At 36.3% G+C, this 18,013-nt stretch overlaps 1 protein-coding gene across 3 annotated transcripts in view; it reads right to left on the bottom strand.

Moving 5' to 3' along the window:
- FANCM (FA complementation group M) overlaps nt 1-17,962 on the bottom strand; it is a 59,474-nt gene extending 41,512 nt beyond the window's left edge. Inside the window, exons 1-8 of one of the 3 annotated variants that reach the window (XM_047736305.1) lie at nt 17,268-17,962; nt 16,521-16,693; nt 13,836-13,913; nt 12,178-12,336; nt 6,500-6,631; nt 4,284-4,416; nt 3,673-3,798; nt 2,503-2,589 (exon numbers count right to left, since the gene is read on the bottom strand). In XM_047736305.1, coding sequence (XP_047592261.1) covers nt 2,503-2,589; nt 3,673-3,798; nt 4,284-4,416; nt 6,500-6,631; nt 12,178-12,336; nt 13,836-13,913; nt 16,521-16,693; nt 17,268-17,784 — 1,405 coding nt within the window. In that variant the 5' untranslated portion in view covers nt 17,785-17,962. The remainder of the gene's footprint in view (nt 1-2,502; nt 2,590-3,672; nt 3,799-4,283; nt 4,417-6,499; nt 6,632-12,177; nt 12,337-13,835; nt 13,914-16,520; nt 16,694-17,267) is intronic. The other 2 variants (XM_047736304.1, XM_047736306.1) reach the window with 2 other exon arrangements.
- Nucleotides 17,963-18,013: the final 51 nt, after the last annotated feature.

Genomic DNA, 18,013 nt, shown 5'->3' with positions numbered 1-18,013 from the left:
CCTTCTAAGTCAGAATCCCAGAACTGTAGTGCTCCCACTGATTTCATAAATATTCCCTTTTCTTTTTGTCCACTAAAGGCACTCTCTCAATCCAGGCCATGGGATTCTGCCCCTGAACCTATGATATTTTCAAATTCTCCAAGGATAACTATAGAATACCTCCTATAGTCAATCACAAAGCTGATCTCAAGGTCTCTGTGCTTGGGAGGCAGCAGAACACACAAGTAAGAACATGATCTTTGAAGGTGGGCCACTTAACTCTCTGGGGGATGTGTAACCATGACAGTTAATCCTGTTAAGCTTTAATTTCTTCATATCTAAAATGAATGGAATATAAAGTATATGGACTTGCCTATAGCAATTGGTTAATAATTGCACACACCAATTGCACATGGCAATTGGTTAATAATTGAAAGTTGTATGGATTTTTTGCCTGTTTTATTTTAAAGCTTTCCTATGATATCTATTAATTAATCTTTATGTGCATGCCAGGGACTGCACTAAGCATTTTCTATATTAACTTATTTAGTCTTCATAACAACCCTACAAATTAAATGATTTAATATATGTAAAGTTGATTCACAATATCTAAGGAAAGAGCAAGAGCTGTTGCAAAAATTATTCTAGATAAACCTCCTTTGAATTATCAAGCCTCTGCATCTGACCAACTCCTGACCAAGTGCTACTTTCAATGCAAACCCTATCACCTTCAACTGGCTACAGCCTGCATTTCTACCTCCATTCTACTGAAGGTCCTCTACCAAAGTCTCAATAACTTCCATATTGTCAAATCGATGATCACTTTTTAGTTCATTTTACCACACGTCTCAGCAGCATCTAACCCAGTCCACACCTTCCTACTGAAATAGTCTCTTTCCTAAGCTTCTCTGCCATTCACTTATCCATCTTTCTTAACCTCTTTGGTGGATTTTTCCTCTTTGTCTTCTTATTCTTCTTCTTTTTTTTTTTTTAGACTTCATTTTTAAGTAACCCCTACACCCAAGGTGGGGCTTAAGCTCACAACCCCAAGACCAAGAGTCACATGCTCAACCAAGTAAACCAGCCAGGTACCCCTCCTCTAAACTGTAAATTTGGTATTCTTCAGGACTACATTCTGGGTCCTCTCATCTCTAAACTGTATTCCTGGTAATGTGATCATAATCATTCCTAAAACTTTAAATATTATCTTTATGCTGTGATTTCAAAATTTATTCATATATATGTGAAGAGATTAAAAATAGCCTGGGGACACATGGGTGGCTCAGCCGATTAAGCGGCTGCATTTCACTCAGGTGATGATACTAAGGTCCTGGGATCAAGTCCCACATCAGGCTTCTTTCTCAGTGGGGAGCTTGCTTCTCCTTCTGCCTGCCACTCCCCCACTTGTGCTCACTTTCTCAATCTCTCTCTCTCTCCAATTTAAAAAAAAAAAAAAGCAAAAAAAAAAGCCAAGACCATTCTTCTGAGATCCAGATTCACTTATTCAATGCTTACACATCTCCACCCAGATCTGTCAAAAGCATCTAAATCTGTTTGCTCTTTCTTCTGTATGCTGTTCTTAATTTCTTCTTGGTTCATGTAATTATTCAAAACACACACACACACACACTCATAGGTTTCTTTTTTTTCCTTCATATTCTATGTCTAATCTATCAGCAAATACTGTTGGCTCCAAATTCAAAATATCTCTAGAATCTATAATCACTTAGAATCTCCACTACTACTTTCTTGGTACAAGCTACCATCAACTGTTATCTTCTTAAACTATGACTATAGTCTCCTAAGTGGCTAATGTTGATACTCTGCAAAAGCTACCAGAGTGATCTTTTAAAAATGTAAGTCAGATAACATCACTCTACTGCTCTAAATGTCCCTATAATGATTTCACAAAGCATAAACATTTATAGAATAAAAACCAAAGTCTTGACTTGGCCAATAAGCCATATATGATCTGGTCCCTGGCTACCTCTTCAATCTTCGCCTAGACCAATCTTGCCCTCATTATACTACTCCAGTGGCATTGTTTGTTTACTGATCCTTAATCATATCAAACACCCCACTGCCTCAGGGACTTTGAATCTTCTATTCTCTCTGCCTGGTATGATCAACCCCTAAAAATCCACAAGGCTTGCTCCCTCACTTCCATCAAGTAACAGCTCAAATATCACCCTAGAGACAGGCTTTCCCTAACACCCTATATAAAATAGCACTCCTCCATGAGTATCTCCTTACCCATTTTACTTTTCCCCACCATTATATTATATATTGCTTTACTGTCTGCTTGCCTTCTATTTTTCCAGACTTAATTTTCTTTTTCATGGACTACTTTATTCTTAGCTTTTTGACCATTTATTTCCCTTGTCCCACTCTCCCAAAATTTATTAAAGCTTCTTTTTTAGGTTTATTATCCAGAGTAATGAAAAGCCTATCTTCTCCATAAAGTGTGACCATAAAGCTCTTTCAGTAGCTTTGTCTTGCCTTGAAGCTACAAACATGACTTACCATTCCATGACTTGAAGTGTTCAACTACAATTTCTTCTAATTTCTTTAACTTTGGATGACTATAAAAAAATTTTTTATCTTTATCTCCTACAACAAAAACAAAACCACCAAAAAATTGTTATATATTTTCCATTTAATTACATTAATGTATTTTAATTATCCTTTTCAAAATAGATTTGTTGGGGGCACCTGGGTGGCTCAGTGGGTTAAGCCTCTGCCTTCAGCTAAGGTCATGATCTCAAGGTCCTGGAAATGAGCCCCACATCAGGCTCTCTGCTTAGCAGGGAGCCTGCTTCCCTCCTCTCCCTCTGCCTGCCTCTCTGCCTACTTGTGATCTCTCTCTCTCTGTCAAATAAATAAACAAAATCTTTAAAAAAAAAAATGGATTTGTTGGAATGCCTGGGTGGCTCAGTTAGTTAAGCATTTGCCTTCGGCTCAGATCATGATCTCAGGGTCCTGGGAACAAGGACTGGCTGGCTCTCTGCTCAGTGGGGAGTCTGCTTCTCCCCCAACTCATGCTCATGCTCTTTTTTTCTCAAATAAATAAAATCTTCAAAATAGATTTGACTTTTTTTCTATTCATTTAAGTAAGTAGCATCTGTGTGGCACATAAGCCCTACCATAAAATAAACTTTGAATTTTTCTTTAGAGACTTATCTATTTACTTATTTTAGGGGGGGAGAGAGAGAGAGTAAGGGAGAGAATCTCCAGCAGATTCTCCACTGAGTATGAAGCCCAGCATGGGGCTCAATCCTACAATCCTGAGATCATGACCTAAACGGAAATCAAGAATAAGATGCTCAACTGACTAAGCCACCCAAGCGCCCGTGAATTTTTATTATAATTTCATTCTGAAAGAGAATCCAAATGAAATCAGCAGCAAAGTAGAAGGGAAAAGTATGTATTTAGTTAAGTTATAAATCAGTTTTTGGTAGTTCTGAGAATTTTCACTAATAGTACCAACTACTATTAACATCTAGTATATATTTAAAGTTTAAATATATATTTGGAATATATATTTATCGTAACTTAAAGAATAAAATCTTTAAGCATTTAATAGCCCTGTTGCTATAGAAAGAAGTAATGATAGATACATGGCTCGATGGAGCAAAATTTCAAAATCAATCTGATAAAGAGAAATAATACAAAATTTTAAAAGAAAAACCACACCTTTTTGGATAGTAGAAAAGCCATTTGCTGAAGTGCCACGTGTATGTGCAAACATGCACTCTAGATGATTATAGAGTTTCATGAAGTCCTCATTTCGGCCAAGTTCATTTTTTGTCCGAGTCATTCCTTCAGAAATTAGGAAAAGATTTTCCAAATTAATAAATATAATAGCAAAATTAATCAAAATTATTTATTAAAAAGAAATTACAGTTTAGCAATAAATATAAAATTTTCTAATTCAAACATGAAAGCCAGCAACTATTTCCAGCTCCATGTTCACATTTGTATTAATGAATTGCTTGCTTTTTATCACCAATTTAGCAAAAACAAAAAGGCATAATCATTTTTTACATAACTATTTAATAGCTTTTTGTTGTTTTTGTAATTGTTCTGTTTGTTTTTGTTTTTTTAAATAATCTCTAGGCCCAAAGGAGGGCTCAACTTCATGATCCCGAGATCAAGAGCTACACACTACTGACTAAGTCAGCCAGGCACCCTTATTTTATTCCTTGTTAAAATAAAGCATCTTTAAGTAACCCAAACTGTTCAACACATGTTTAACCAAAATAATAATATGTCATTACTCCCTTAAATAATTTCATATAATTTACCTTTAGTTCCATCCATAATTCCACAAAGGAAGAAATATAACGATCTCATTCCCATTTGCTGCAATAATTCATAACCATGATATAAACTAATACAAATAGCAAACTCTCCCTCAATTATGCCTTGTTGTATTCCCTAGGGAAAAAAAAAGCACATATCGAATTTAACCAGAGGAAGAACTAAAGATACATGTTGTGTGTGAAACTTACACTCTATTGAAGGTCCACCTACTGAATGTCATAGGACATAGTGCCAGTGTATTTTCCATATAAAATTTGTCCCTCTTTATTTTTTCTTTAACTCAATACAAAATTTACATTTTAAAGAGAATAAGTGATAGAGAGAAATAACTTGTCATATATTTTTTCTCTTTCTAGGTAAATTATTAGCAGTATATACAGATTCCTTTTTTCTTTCAAAACTAACAAGTACCTACTACATATCAAGCACAGAGACAGATATTTGGGATACAATGGAAAATAAGTCACATAATGGCCTATGCTTATAAATGTTACTGGCACCAGAACAAAATTTAATTAGACAGTTTAACACTAACACTTAACATCAATAACATTTGACACTGTCTTAGGACCAGACACTGTTCTAAGCACATTACTTACACAAATTCACTTAATCCTAATACCTGGGAGGTAGGTTCTATGGTTTTGCCCATTTTATACACGAGAAAGCTGTAAAGCCAGTATTTGAACCCATGAAATCTGGCTCAGGGTCCTTGTGCTTTTAACCACTACTCTCAAGGAAATACCTAGTCTTTTTTTTTTTTTTTTTAGATTTTATTTATTTATCGAACAGAGAGAAACACAGTGAGAGAGGGAACACAAGCAGGGGCAGAGGAAGAGGGAGAAGCAGGTTTCCCGCTAAGCAGGGAGCTGGATGCAGGACTGGATCTCAGGACCCTGGAATCATGACCTCAGCCGAAAGTAGATACTTAAAAACTGAGCCACCCAGGCGCCCCTACATATTCCTTTTATGAGAGCATACAGCAAGTATAACTATATGGTAGGATAATTTTTATTTTTATTTATTTTTATTTTTTTAATATTTTATTTATTTATTTGACAGACAGAGATCACAAGTAGGCAGAAAGGCAGAGAGAGAGGGGGAAGCGGGCTCCCCGTTGTGCAGAGAGCCCGATGTGGGGCTCGATCCCAGGACCCCGGGATCATGACCTGAGCCAAAGGCAGAGGCTTTAACCCACTGAGCCACCCAGGCACCCTATGATAGGATAATTTTTAAAAGAGACCACTGAGAATAAGTTTTAATTATTTTCCTTTATTAAAGATAAAGACTATATTATTCTCTACCTTACATCTTTAGTAGCATTTAATTTCAGTAATAGTTATTTTAAATGTCTGCAGGGTAGTGATAAATGCCCTAAAATGGCACCGCAATTACCTAAACCACCTCTCTGCAAAATACAAACTCTCATCAGTAAGATCAAGTTCAGAAGGTTTAGATTTAATACCTAAAATTTCAATGAACCTTTAATGACTAGCAGAAATTAAAACACTTTATTAAAGTTTAGTATAATATACTCTAATTTTACAGAAAAGGTTCCCTTAGTGGTTCCCTAGATACTACAAATAAAGTCTACATTTCTCGGTGTAACATTTAAAGCTACTCTTATGTGCTTACAGCCTAGATTAACTATCATATCTGACTTTCTTAATCTTTTACCTCAGCTACATTGGTTTGTACACTGACTCCTTCATACCTTCATTCAATTGCCTCTTTTCTTTTGCAAATGCATTATCTCTCAGTTCAAAGAATGACTCAGTGCTTTTTTGCTTGTGAGCATCTCTTCTGACTTTGGACCTACCTTGATGGGTTTCTTCCTATCCATCTACTGTTTTTTCCTAGGAAGATTGGAAATAAGAGGCTTACTCTGATGCTTCCTCCAGCCTCTAGTATCAAGAGTTAAGACTAGTTATAAAAGTTATATTCTACCCCCCTCATGGCACTAACAGAAATGAACTAAAATACAAGTCTTTATTAAAAGTTAGAAGATAAAATTATCTTAATTCAAAGCATTAAAGCATATTTTTGCTAGACTTTTTCATGCTTTTTATAAACTATATAGATAATATGTGAATTCTTGATGAGCTAATATATATCCAAAAAAAATCATTATTTACATTTTATCTTGGATCTAAACAAAAACTTAACCTCTCTTCAAAATTAATTTAAATATACCTACCACAATATTTGGAGATGGGTTTTTCCTAAATTGATCTCTTGCCAAAATTATCTGGTATTTTGTTAGATTGGGGATATCCCTTCTCATCAAAACATTCCTCTGAATCAAAGAACCGGCAAATGCCTCCAAAACCTGCAAATTTCAGTGAAATTTAGTTTAAGCTTAAAGTCCTTTTTCAAATACATTTTCTCACATATTAAAATAGAAGTTACATATTGAGTAAAGTTTGTCTTAAAATAATTTTTTTTAAAGATTTTATTTGACAGAGAGAGACCGCAAGAGAGAGGGAACACAAGCAGGGGGAGTGACAGAGGGAGAAGCAGGCTTTCCACTGAGCAGAGAGCCTGATGCAGGGCTCGATCCCAGGACCCTGGGATTATGACCCAAGTCAAAGGCAGACGCCTAATGACTGAGCCACCTAGGTGCCACTTAAAATAAATTTTTAAGTAAACACACAAAATAACAACAAAACTTAAAAGTACTTAACATTTATCCCCAGATTATATCTATACGAAGAGTCAGCACAAGCAACTATTGGCTCCAACTATAATTCAAGAACATATGTGCTTATCTGTGTATTTCTTAATTCCCCTCCCTTCCTAACCTACACATGCTGTAATCTAAGCACAATGAATAAAGGACCTTTGATTTCTCAATGCTGCATCTTCAATATGAAGAACAAAGTCTAGCATATAGGTAAATATCTGTAGTCTTGCTGATTAAATCAAAATGTCTTGAGTACATTCAATTTGATTTGTTGATTCATTCTTTCAAGAAATATTTATTAAGCATCTAGTATATGTCAAGCATTGTTCCAAAGGCTAGAAATTTGTAGCTGAGACAAATGAAGTTGCTACTTTCATAAAGTTTATATCCAATGAAGGGAAGCAAAGAATAATGAGTGAATAAAGAGAGCATCTATTACAAAAAATGCATTTAAGAACCCAAAACACAGTAATACGATAGAGTTTTGGAGGGAAATGGAGTCACTATTAAGTAAGGTAAACCAAGATGGTCTCTCTAGAGAGGTAATATTTGAGTTGACGTCTGAATGATGATGAGTTCTGAGGACAGAGCACATCAGGCATTGGAAAGAGGAGACAAAAAGTCTTAATGCAGGATGAGCTTGATGGCACAGTGAATGAAAATAGAGACCTAGGGATGAAGGCCTAGTACAGCAATGTGTAATTAACAGTTTAAATTTTTGCCTAATTCTATTTCCTAAAATAGGGCTTTTTAGTAGTTTTATTTTTCATCCCTTCCAGTTTTGCTGATCTTATCACGTACAGAACCATCCAAAAGCATCAATAAAATGAAATGCCTATCATATTTGTTTATACAAATTATAATTTTTATATCCTTATAAATGGAATGATTTTAATCATGACAAAATGTACTAGTATTAAGGAGATGATTTTTATATCAAAATAAAAAGCTTCTGGAGATGCCTGATTGGCTCAGTCCTCAGAAGAGCATGTCACCTTTTTTTTTTTTTTTTAAGATTTTATTTATTTGACAGGGAGAGACAGCAAGAGAGGGAACACAAACAGGGGGAGTGGAAAATGGAGAAGCAGGCTTCTCACTGAGCAGGGAGCCCAATGAGGGGCTTAATCCCAGGACCCTGCGAATACGACCTGAGCCGAAGGCAGACACTTAAAGATTGAGTCACCCACCCCAGAAGAGCATGTGATTCCTGATCTTGGGGTCATGAGTTCAAGCTCCAAGGTGGGCGAAGAGTTTACTTAAAATAATTAATTAAATAAATAAAATAACTTTTTTTAAAAAAGATTTTATTTATTTGGCAGGCAGAGATCACAAGTAGGCAGAGAGGCAGGCAGAAAGAGAGAGAGAAAGAGAGAAGGAAGCAGTCTCCCTGCTGAGCAGAGAGCCCGACGTGGGGCTCGATCCCAGGACCCTGGGATCATGACCTGAGCCGAAGGCAGAGGCTTTAACCCACTGAGCCACCGAGGCGCCCCAATAAAATAAATTTTAAAAGAAAGCTCCGCATTACAACGAAAACCATCAACAAAATGAAAAGCCAACCTACTGAATTAGAGAAGATATCTGCAAACAACTTATGTGATAAGGGGTTAATATCCAAAATGTTTAAGAGCTTATAAAATTCAACACCAAAAAGAGATCTGATTTAAAAAATGAGCAGAGGGGTGCCTGGGTGGCTCCGTCGGTTAAGCAGCTGCCTTCGGCTCAGGTCACAATCCCAGGATCCTGGAATGGAGCCTCATGTTGGGTTCCCTGCTTAGCAGGGAGTCAGCTTCTCCCTCTCCATCTGTCCCTCCCCTAACTTGTGCACATGATCTCTCTCTCTCTAATAAATAAATAAAATCTTTTTTAAAAAATAAATAAAAAACGAGCAGAGGACCTGAATAGACATTTTTCCAAAGATGATATTCAGATGGCCAACAGAGAAGAAAAGATGCTCAATACCACTCATCATCAGCATCAGGGAAATGCAAATCAAAACCACAATGAGATATCACCTCACACCTGTCAGAATGGCTAAAATCAAAAAGATGAGAAATAACAAGTGTTGGTGAGAATGTGGAGAAAAAGAACCCTTATACAGTGTTGCTGGGAATGTAAATTGGTAAAGCAACTGTGGAAAACAGCATGCAGTTTCCTCAAAAAATTAAAGCAGAACTACTATATGACCCAATAATTTCACTACTATGTATTTACCCAAAGAAAATGAAAACACTGGTTTTAAAAGATACATGCACCCTTATGTTTATTGCATTATTTACAAGAGCCAAGATGTGGAAGCAACCCAAGTGTCCATCAGTAGACAAATTGATAAGGAAAACGTGGTGCGTATATATAGATAGATATACGCAATGGAAGATTACAGTCAAAAAAGGGACAAAATCATGCCATTTGTGACAACATGGATAGACTTAGAGGTTATTATAAATGAAATTAGTGAGACAGAGAAAGACAAATATCATAGGATTTTACTCATATGTGAAATCTAAAACAAAACAAAACAAAACAAAAAAAACAATGAATAAGCAAGAAAACAAAAAGCAGAATCAGACCTATAAATACAGAGACAAAATAATGGTTGCCAGAGGGGAGAGGTTGAGAAAATAGGTGAAGGGAAGTGGGAAATACAGGCTTCCGATTATGGAATGAGTAAGTCCCAGGAATAAAAAGTACAGCATAAGGAATATAATCAATGATATAGTAATGTTGTATGGTAGCTACACTGTAGTGAGCATAGCATAATATATAAACTTGTCAAATCACTATGCTGTACACCCAAAACTATTTTAACACTGTGTGCCAACTATATTTAAATTAAAGAATTGTTTTTAATATTTATTTATTTGACAGAAAGAGAGACACAAGCAGTTTGGGAAGTTGGAGAGGGAGAAGCAGGCTTCCTGCCAAGCAGGGAGCCGGATGCGGGACTCAATTCCAGGACCCTGGGATCGTGACCTGAGCCAAAGGCAGATGCTTAACAACTGAGCCACCCAGGCGCCCCAAATAGAAAAAATTTTTAATCACAAAGGAAATGATCACGGGAAATACTTTGTCATATCTTAATAATACTTAAAATTTTGTCACAAACAATTTGAAAACAAAAATAAAGCATATTCCTATAGAACTTTTAAGAAAGACTTATTAAAGGTTAAATGATAGATGAATATTTAGGCTATCTATTCCTATATAACAAAGTACTTGAACACATCATAAATTAAAATAACCACCATTTTATTTGCTCATGATTCTAATTCTTCAAGTAAGAATTCAAGCATGTCACTGAGAGCTCAGGCCGAGATACTGCATTAACAATGAGCACACCTAATACACTGATACTGGTTTCAAATTACCATTCTTCCATAAAAGTAACAAGGATTCCTTGGAGAAATGATTGATTCCATGGCTGGAACACGAGAAATACCAAATGAGCACAAAATATCTTGTGAGGACAGAAAGTTAAGAAGTGTTAAAAAAAAAAAAAATGCATGTCTAAAGGACACAAGGAACTCTTAATGGCAAAGTTGGAGCAATCTGGGCAACAAAACTCATACTGATATCAATATTAGATTGTAGCGGATAGGAAAAAAAATCTATTAGTCTATACTGATAAAAATTAAATTAATAAATGAATTTTAATTGACAAACATAAAAAATTGAGAGAAAGGAGAAATCATGATTAAGCAAACATAACAATTAACTGTAGCAGGCAATAACCATCATTGCATGCTAAAATTAGAGAGCAAAGTATACTGAGAAACAGGACATTTGAGTAGTCTTAAACTAACTCCCCATTGGAATTCTCTATATTATTTGGGCATATTTCCTGAAAGTCTAAAACCACTGCAAAGTAAAATGTTAAAAATAAAATAAAGTGTTAAAAATAAAAAAGAGGGGTGCCTGGGTGGTTCAGTGGGTTAAGCCTCTGCCTTTGGCTCAGGTCATGATTTCATGGTCCTGGGATCGAGCCCCATATTGGGCTCTTTGCTCAGCGGGGAGCCTGCTTCTCTCTCTCTCTCTCTGCTGCCTCTCTGCCTGCTTGTGATCTCTGTTTGTCAAATAAATAAATAAATAATCTTTGTTAAAAAATGATAAGAAAAAAAAAAAAAAGGATTGTCAGGGCACTGCAGGGACAGCTAAACTCTGTTCTTTGATGTCTGGAGCCCTGAATGGCTGAATGTTAAGTTTAATACCTCAACTATAGCCATATGTTTACACCCTCGATTCTAGCTATCAACCGGTTCCTCCTTTCTCCTAAACACAGCTTAGCTGAGGTTCATCATGGCTTACTTGAGGTTTATCACATTCTGTGGTCAAAGTCAGTCACAGAGCCAGTCTAGATTAGAAGGAAAAGGAAATAGGAGGAGTGTCAAAGAATTTCCAGGCATCTTTAATCTGTAACAATGAAGATATGAGAACAAGATGTTCTCCTAGCATGACACTAATTAAGAACTAGAGAAAAATAGTGTGTTACCTCAAATTTTTCCCATTGAAATTGATAACTGGCCAAGTAATTTCTCAGAAACTACAATATTGACACTTGGCCCAGATAATCCTTTGTTGTTGGAGGACTACTCTTGTTCATTACAGAATGTTAACCAGCATTCTTAGCCTCTACACATTAGATTTTAGTAGCAACTCTACTCTCCACCCCCTCCAGTTATGATACCCAAAAATGTGTCAAGACATTGCCCCCCCCCAAAAGACACTGCCAAATGTCACCAGGTGGACAAAACTGCCCTCAGTTGAGAATCAATGCTGTATAAGAGATACAGGAGGAAAAATACTGAAAACATATTTTCTTACAAAGAAACTTCTGGTTAAATCTGGACTTGTGTTATAAGTGTGTTTTCTATGTGAAAATGCACTGAGCTATTCACACTTAGATTTTGTACACTCCTCAATTTATATGTGTGTTTTATACTGCAATTAATAGGTGTACTTTTTTTAAAAAGGCTGTAATTGGCTCTAGAAATGGTCCATCATTTTGTATTTCCTCTTTAACTAATAGTAACTAACAATTAAAATGTGGTACTAACTCCAAAAATTTTAATTTCAAGTAATTTTCAACATGCTAATTATATAAAATGATATAACTATATATTCTCACAGCCAAGTTCTACAAAATAAAATAAAGACATTATTTGTGAAAACCCTCAATAGTAATAAAAATGGCTTACCTGGATATATGCCTTTTGGATGGCTGCAAGTTCTTCACCAAGGGGAACAACTAGCTTTTCAACTCGCCTTTCATGAGAATATGGCAAAATATCTGGAGAATCCTCAGAACGAAGTTCTATCTGCCCAATTCGTAGGTTAGTAATAACCTGTTGAACAGCCTACACAAAATCAAGTATGATTATAACTACATTGCACGTTAAATTTTTTAGCTTAGGTTACCAACAAAAATAAAATAGTGGTAAAATTTGAAATTCATATCTTTAAACTTCTTTTTGTTTTTAACTATAAGTTACATTACAAGTGGTACAAGAGGAAGATAAGGCTTTAAAACATCTTTCTTTCATGCAGCCCTTCCAGCCAAGAATCCAAGAAATAAGAATATTGGTAAACGTCCAACAAGTTCTTCAAACATATTTTGGACTTTTCAATGGCAGTGATATACTCCTTCCACCAACATTTAATGAAGATTCAGACAAAACAGAAGTTTTGGGGTGGCGAACTAAATCCCCAGAATCACAACCCAGATTTCCTGGTTCCCTGGCAAACACTTTTTTTCCAGTGTTTTTTATTTTTTTTCCTTTGTGGGAAGAACAGAGAAATCTTTTAAAATGCGGAAACTGGGAAAACATCACCTTAACCAAGTCGAGATTAACAGCAACAGTGGTAAAACAAATCAACATTATGTAGTCTCTGAACCATGCACCGAGAAAGCTACAGCATCACTTCTGGAGTATTCTTGCCAAAAATGCATAACCTCACTCCAATCATAAGAAAACATCAGACAAACCCTAACTGAGGAATATTCTACAAATAACTGGCATTTGCTCTTAAAAGCGTCAATGTCATGGAAAACAAGAGAAGGCTGAGAAACTATCACAGATACGAAGGACTGAAACATGACAATTAAATGCAAGTGAGATCCTGGACCAGACCTTAGAACTGAAAAGGACAGTGGTCGGAAAACTGACAAAATTCAACTCAGGTCTATAGAGTAGTTACTAGTACTGTGCCAATGTTAACTTCCTAGTTTTGATAATTTTACTAAGGTTATATGTTAACACCAGAGGAAGATGAGCAAAGGAGAGATAAGAGACTGAAATTTTTGCAAATTTTCTGGAAGTCTTAGTTCAAAATAAAACAAAAAAAAAAAACCAAAAAACTGAAAACTTAAACAATTTATAAAACACTTATTGGGGCACTTAGGTGGCTCACTTGGTTAAGCGTCTGCTTTCAGTTCAGGTCATGATCTCAGGGTTCTGGAATCTAGCCCTACAGTGGACTCCTCGCTTAGCAGGAAGCCTGCTTTTCCTCCCTCTGCCCCTCCCCCACTTTGTGCTCTCACACTTTCTAATAAATAAAATCTTTAAAAATAAATGAATAAAAAAACACACTATTTCAAAATTTAGTACTTTTAACAAACTACTTATGCATACTGACATCTAAAAACTACTAGTGAAAAAAAAATTTTTCTTAATTAAAAAAATAAAAACTATTAATGTAGAAAATCTTCTCCAACCAAAGAAGAAAACAGAGGCATGTGTAAGAAATGTTATAGTCTTGATGTCAAACTAAATACTAGAATGACAAACTGATCTGGGCCCATACAAAAGTTATTATTTTTCTTAAATGTTAAGAAATGGAAAGACATTTTACTTACCTTTATATCACTACCTGGTGTGGCACTAAGAGCCAAGATTCTAAAGTGATTTGTATATTTGACTAGTTCTCTTACAACCTTAAAAAAGAGAAAAAGTTATTTAATTTTATCTATCCAATACAAGATAACAGTGTTTCTGTTAAACAAGCTATTATATATGTTCCATTATCATTATTTCTTAGAGTATTAATGGTCTAAGGGATGGAACTATAATATATATTTTATATATATAAATATAATACATAATCATGTATAATATAATAAAATATAAAAATAGGAAAAAATACCAGTATGAAATTAGATTTAAAATGGAAAAAAAGTTTGTTTAAGGAAAAGACTTTAAAAATCCAACTTTCCTTTTAAATTCTAACACATTTTCTCAGTGATAACAAAGCATCATTCTAGATGTTGCAATATGAATTCAACACCCACATCTATTTGATTAATATCAGTTATTCCACCCAATTCCTATATGATCTTCACATGAGGCTCCAATACAAGGGAAAAGGACCCTTAAGTAAACTGAATTACAGTAATAGCTCTCAAAATCCTATAGTTCTGCATTAAATATAGGAAATAGTAAAAACAGATTACCTAAAAACTGTTCTTATTTAAACCCACGTAAAGGATGAATTCAGCGAGACTCACAATGAATCTTGACCAATCTCAAAAAATATTATTTATGGAATTTCTTTTTAAAATGATATAGAACACATATTAAGATAGAACATTTTACTTACAGTCTAATTGTTCTAAGTAAAAACTGCTGCAAGACAAACCCTAATACGTTACTTTTATCCAAGTGGGATTCTCATGCATTTTGTAGAAGAGGAAACGGTGCTGTGTTTGTAACCCAGGAAGCTACATTCTTCATGGGATTGGTGTGCCTATTGGAATCTACATCTATAATATTCAAGGTACATAAACACTCAAGGCTGCCTGGAAAATTAGTGAAATCAATGCATGCCTCTACTGTACTTAATAAAAGCATAAGCCTTATAATTAAAAAAAAAAAAAGTAAGCTGCCTCAATGGCTCAGTCAGTTGAGTGTCTGACTCTTGAACTCAGCTCAGGTCTTGATCTCAAGGTGGTGAGTTCAAGGCCCACACTGGACTCCACAACCAATGTGGAGCCTGCTTTAAAAACAAACAAACAAAAAAACTCAAGGCTAAAAATGTTTTGAAAATAAAATAAATGAGTTAAAGTTGCTACATATAAGCTAAATCTACAAAATAAATTCGCAGAGTTAAAATAAAAATTTTTAAATGCCACACTCAAGCAGAAACCTTAACACACTGGGTATTAATTTAACTTGGAAAGATATGAAAAGTATATACATCCATTTCCTGCCTAAAATCAAGAGACTCTTAATCTCAGGAAACAAACTGAGGGTTGTTGGGGGGAGGAGGAGAGGGATAGGGTGGCTGGCTGGATTATGGACATTGGGGAGGGTATGTGCTATGTTGAGCGCTGTGAAATGTGTAAGCCTAATGATTCACAGACCTGTACCATTGAGGCAAATATTACATTATAAGTTAAATTAAAAAAAAAAAAGGCTGTGAACAACGAAAAAAAAATCAATTTTAAGAAAGATAACAATTCTCCGCAAGATAACACAGAGATATAATACAATAAACTTAACTTAAACTTAAGTTCCTTAATCAGGGAAACTACAGATTCACAAACTGGCAGTAAAATTCACCTCTGGCACTAAATAAAATCAACTTTCCCTGTTATCACCAGCTCATAGTTTTACCTACCTACCATCTCTATGTTGATGATTTCCAAATCTGTATCTCCAGCTCAGAACTCTCCATTGAGATTCACTGCCCACTAGGTATCTATAGCTAGATGCCTCAAAGACACTTCAAACTCAGCAATCTAAAGCTACCTTCATTATCTTTCCACAATACCCCAAATCTTCTGTGCATCCATAAGTCTCCGTTTGTGACGAGGAGCACCAACATCCTCACAGTCTTCCAAGTCAGAAACCTGGGAAGGAGTCATCCTAAATTTCTCCTCTCCCACACTGTACACCCTGCTTTTAGCCCTCTCTCTTCTAATCTCTTTTAAATCTTAAGTATCACCCCAGGTAAACATTTAAATGAGTCTCCACCACCCATATCCCCTATGTCCTACAAAGAGCATTCAAACTGCTAGCCATAATAGGCAAGTGCCTTCATGACCTAGACCTTAAGTTCTTCTCCAGTCAATCCCACCTCTTCACCTTTATAATTCATATTTATGTAGTACATAACTAGAAGGCACTGTTAGGTATATCGCACACATTATTTCACTCAATCTTGGTAGCAACTCTTGACAGTTAAGTATGATTTTACCTAGCTGCCAGAGAAAGACACTGCATATCTACTACCAATTTTTGAATAATTAACTTTGTTCCAAAACTCTACCCATACCCTATTTTAGATTACTGCCTCAACCATGACTAGGCTTTCATCATCTACACCTGACACTAATGTCTTGCTAGGGATTAAAAAAACAACAACAAAAAACAAAAACCCAGGCAGCAGAGACACTGGTTTGAATGAATGATTTTCTTCACTGAAATAATGTGAGGTTTTTTTCATAATGATAACACAATAACTACCATCATTAATAACTATTCACCAAAATACTCTTTAACAGTATGTTCACAGTACAAAATACTTTTAAACGAAATATTACCTGGCAATATGCATAGTTTCCAAGAGCTTTATGAGCTTCATCAATAACTAGACACTTTATTTCAGCAGCAGGACAAGCTCCTCTAGAAAGATCATTTACCATGACTTGAGGTGTAAGAAAAAGGACTCTCTTACTGTGCCATATTTCCTTCCTGGTGAAAGCTTGAGTAGATCCTGTAAACAAAAGTGACATCCTACATTCTAAATACCAGGACTGTTACCTTTAAAATATCTATAAATAATCTGGCCTAATTTCAGAATGCAGTCCTGTTTTGGTAATCTGCCTTCAGACAAGAACAATTTAACAAATCATTGAAATGTTAAATTTTAAAGCTCTGTTGTGATCCCAGTGTTAATGCTGAGACACAACTAGACTGTCTTTAGAGAATTCCTACAACATGGCATAATAACTGAAGAAAAGCAAATTCTTCAACTGGGAAATCTTTCTGGGGAAGAAAGTCAGAAAACCTCCTGTTCACTTCTGATGGGGTATACATACAAATCGCTTCAAAGTGCTCCGACAAATCACGGAGAGTCTCTGAAAATTGAGGAGAGCAACCCTTTTTGTGAGGGCCAAACTTGCTACAAATAAATAATGCTTTAAGAGAGAGAATGGAAAATACGGATACTGTGATCTGACTATTCCTCCTGGGTTAGGAATTCCTTTAGCTCAATTTCCACCAGAATGCATGCTTTCCCGAGTACACCCCACCCCCTTAGTTTCAAATTAACCCATTTTCTAAGATACCTGTCATTTCGGCCATATGGGACTGCGGAATACCCATCACTCGGTAGCAAGCCTCGATCTGCTGTGTGACCAAAGGTTTCGTGGGGGCCATGAAGACCACCTTACCGGAAGGGAACCACCGGTAGAAATTGTACATGACCACGGCGGCAATAAAGGTCTTTCCCAACCCGGTAGGCAGACACACCAGCGTGTTGCAGAACAGAGAGGTCCGAGCAATGTGCAGCTGGTAGTCCCGCACTGGGCAATTAGTAGGGTAAATCCACAGGGAGCCCGCTGAGGTGCAGAAACCGCCATTCTCTAAACTCAGCTGCCGCTCCGCCTCATACACTGCAACCAGCAATACATCATCGTCTGACTCCCGCTGAGCCTCGGTAGCCTCTGCAGCGGGAGGAAAATGTGCCCTAGAGATACCAGGGCTCTGAGGCCGCTCAGGTCCAGAGTTGCAACCCGGAGCCCCGGCGGACCGAGAAATGCTTGAGCCCCACGTCTGAAAAAGTGTTCTTTGCCGTCCGCTCATTAGGATGACGACCACCAAAGGCTTCTCTCAGATGCTAGCAGTTCCAACAGCTCAACCGCCACCATTCGGATCCCCATCGGTTACCTTCGCACAAAACAGAGGAACGTGAGGGCGGGACTGCAGCCTGTTCATCTAGTTGAAAATGCCGCCACTGAGTTTGCGTCGGAAATATGATTGGCTAGCTTTCCGGAAAACCTCGCGGCCTCCCGGAGACGGATGCTCACTGTTC

Source organism: Lutra lutra, chromosome 7 (genome assembly GCF_902655055.1).
Source record: "Lutra lutra chromosome 7, mLutLut1.2, whole genome shotgun sequence".
Lineage (NCBI taxonomy): Eukaryota > Metazoa > Chordata > Mammalia > Carnivora > Mustelidae > Lutra > Lutra lutra.
The sequence above is the reverse complement of the archived record's forward strand: the minus strand, read 5'-3'. Positions and strand labels throughout refer to the sequence as shown.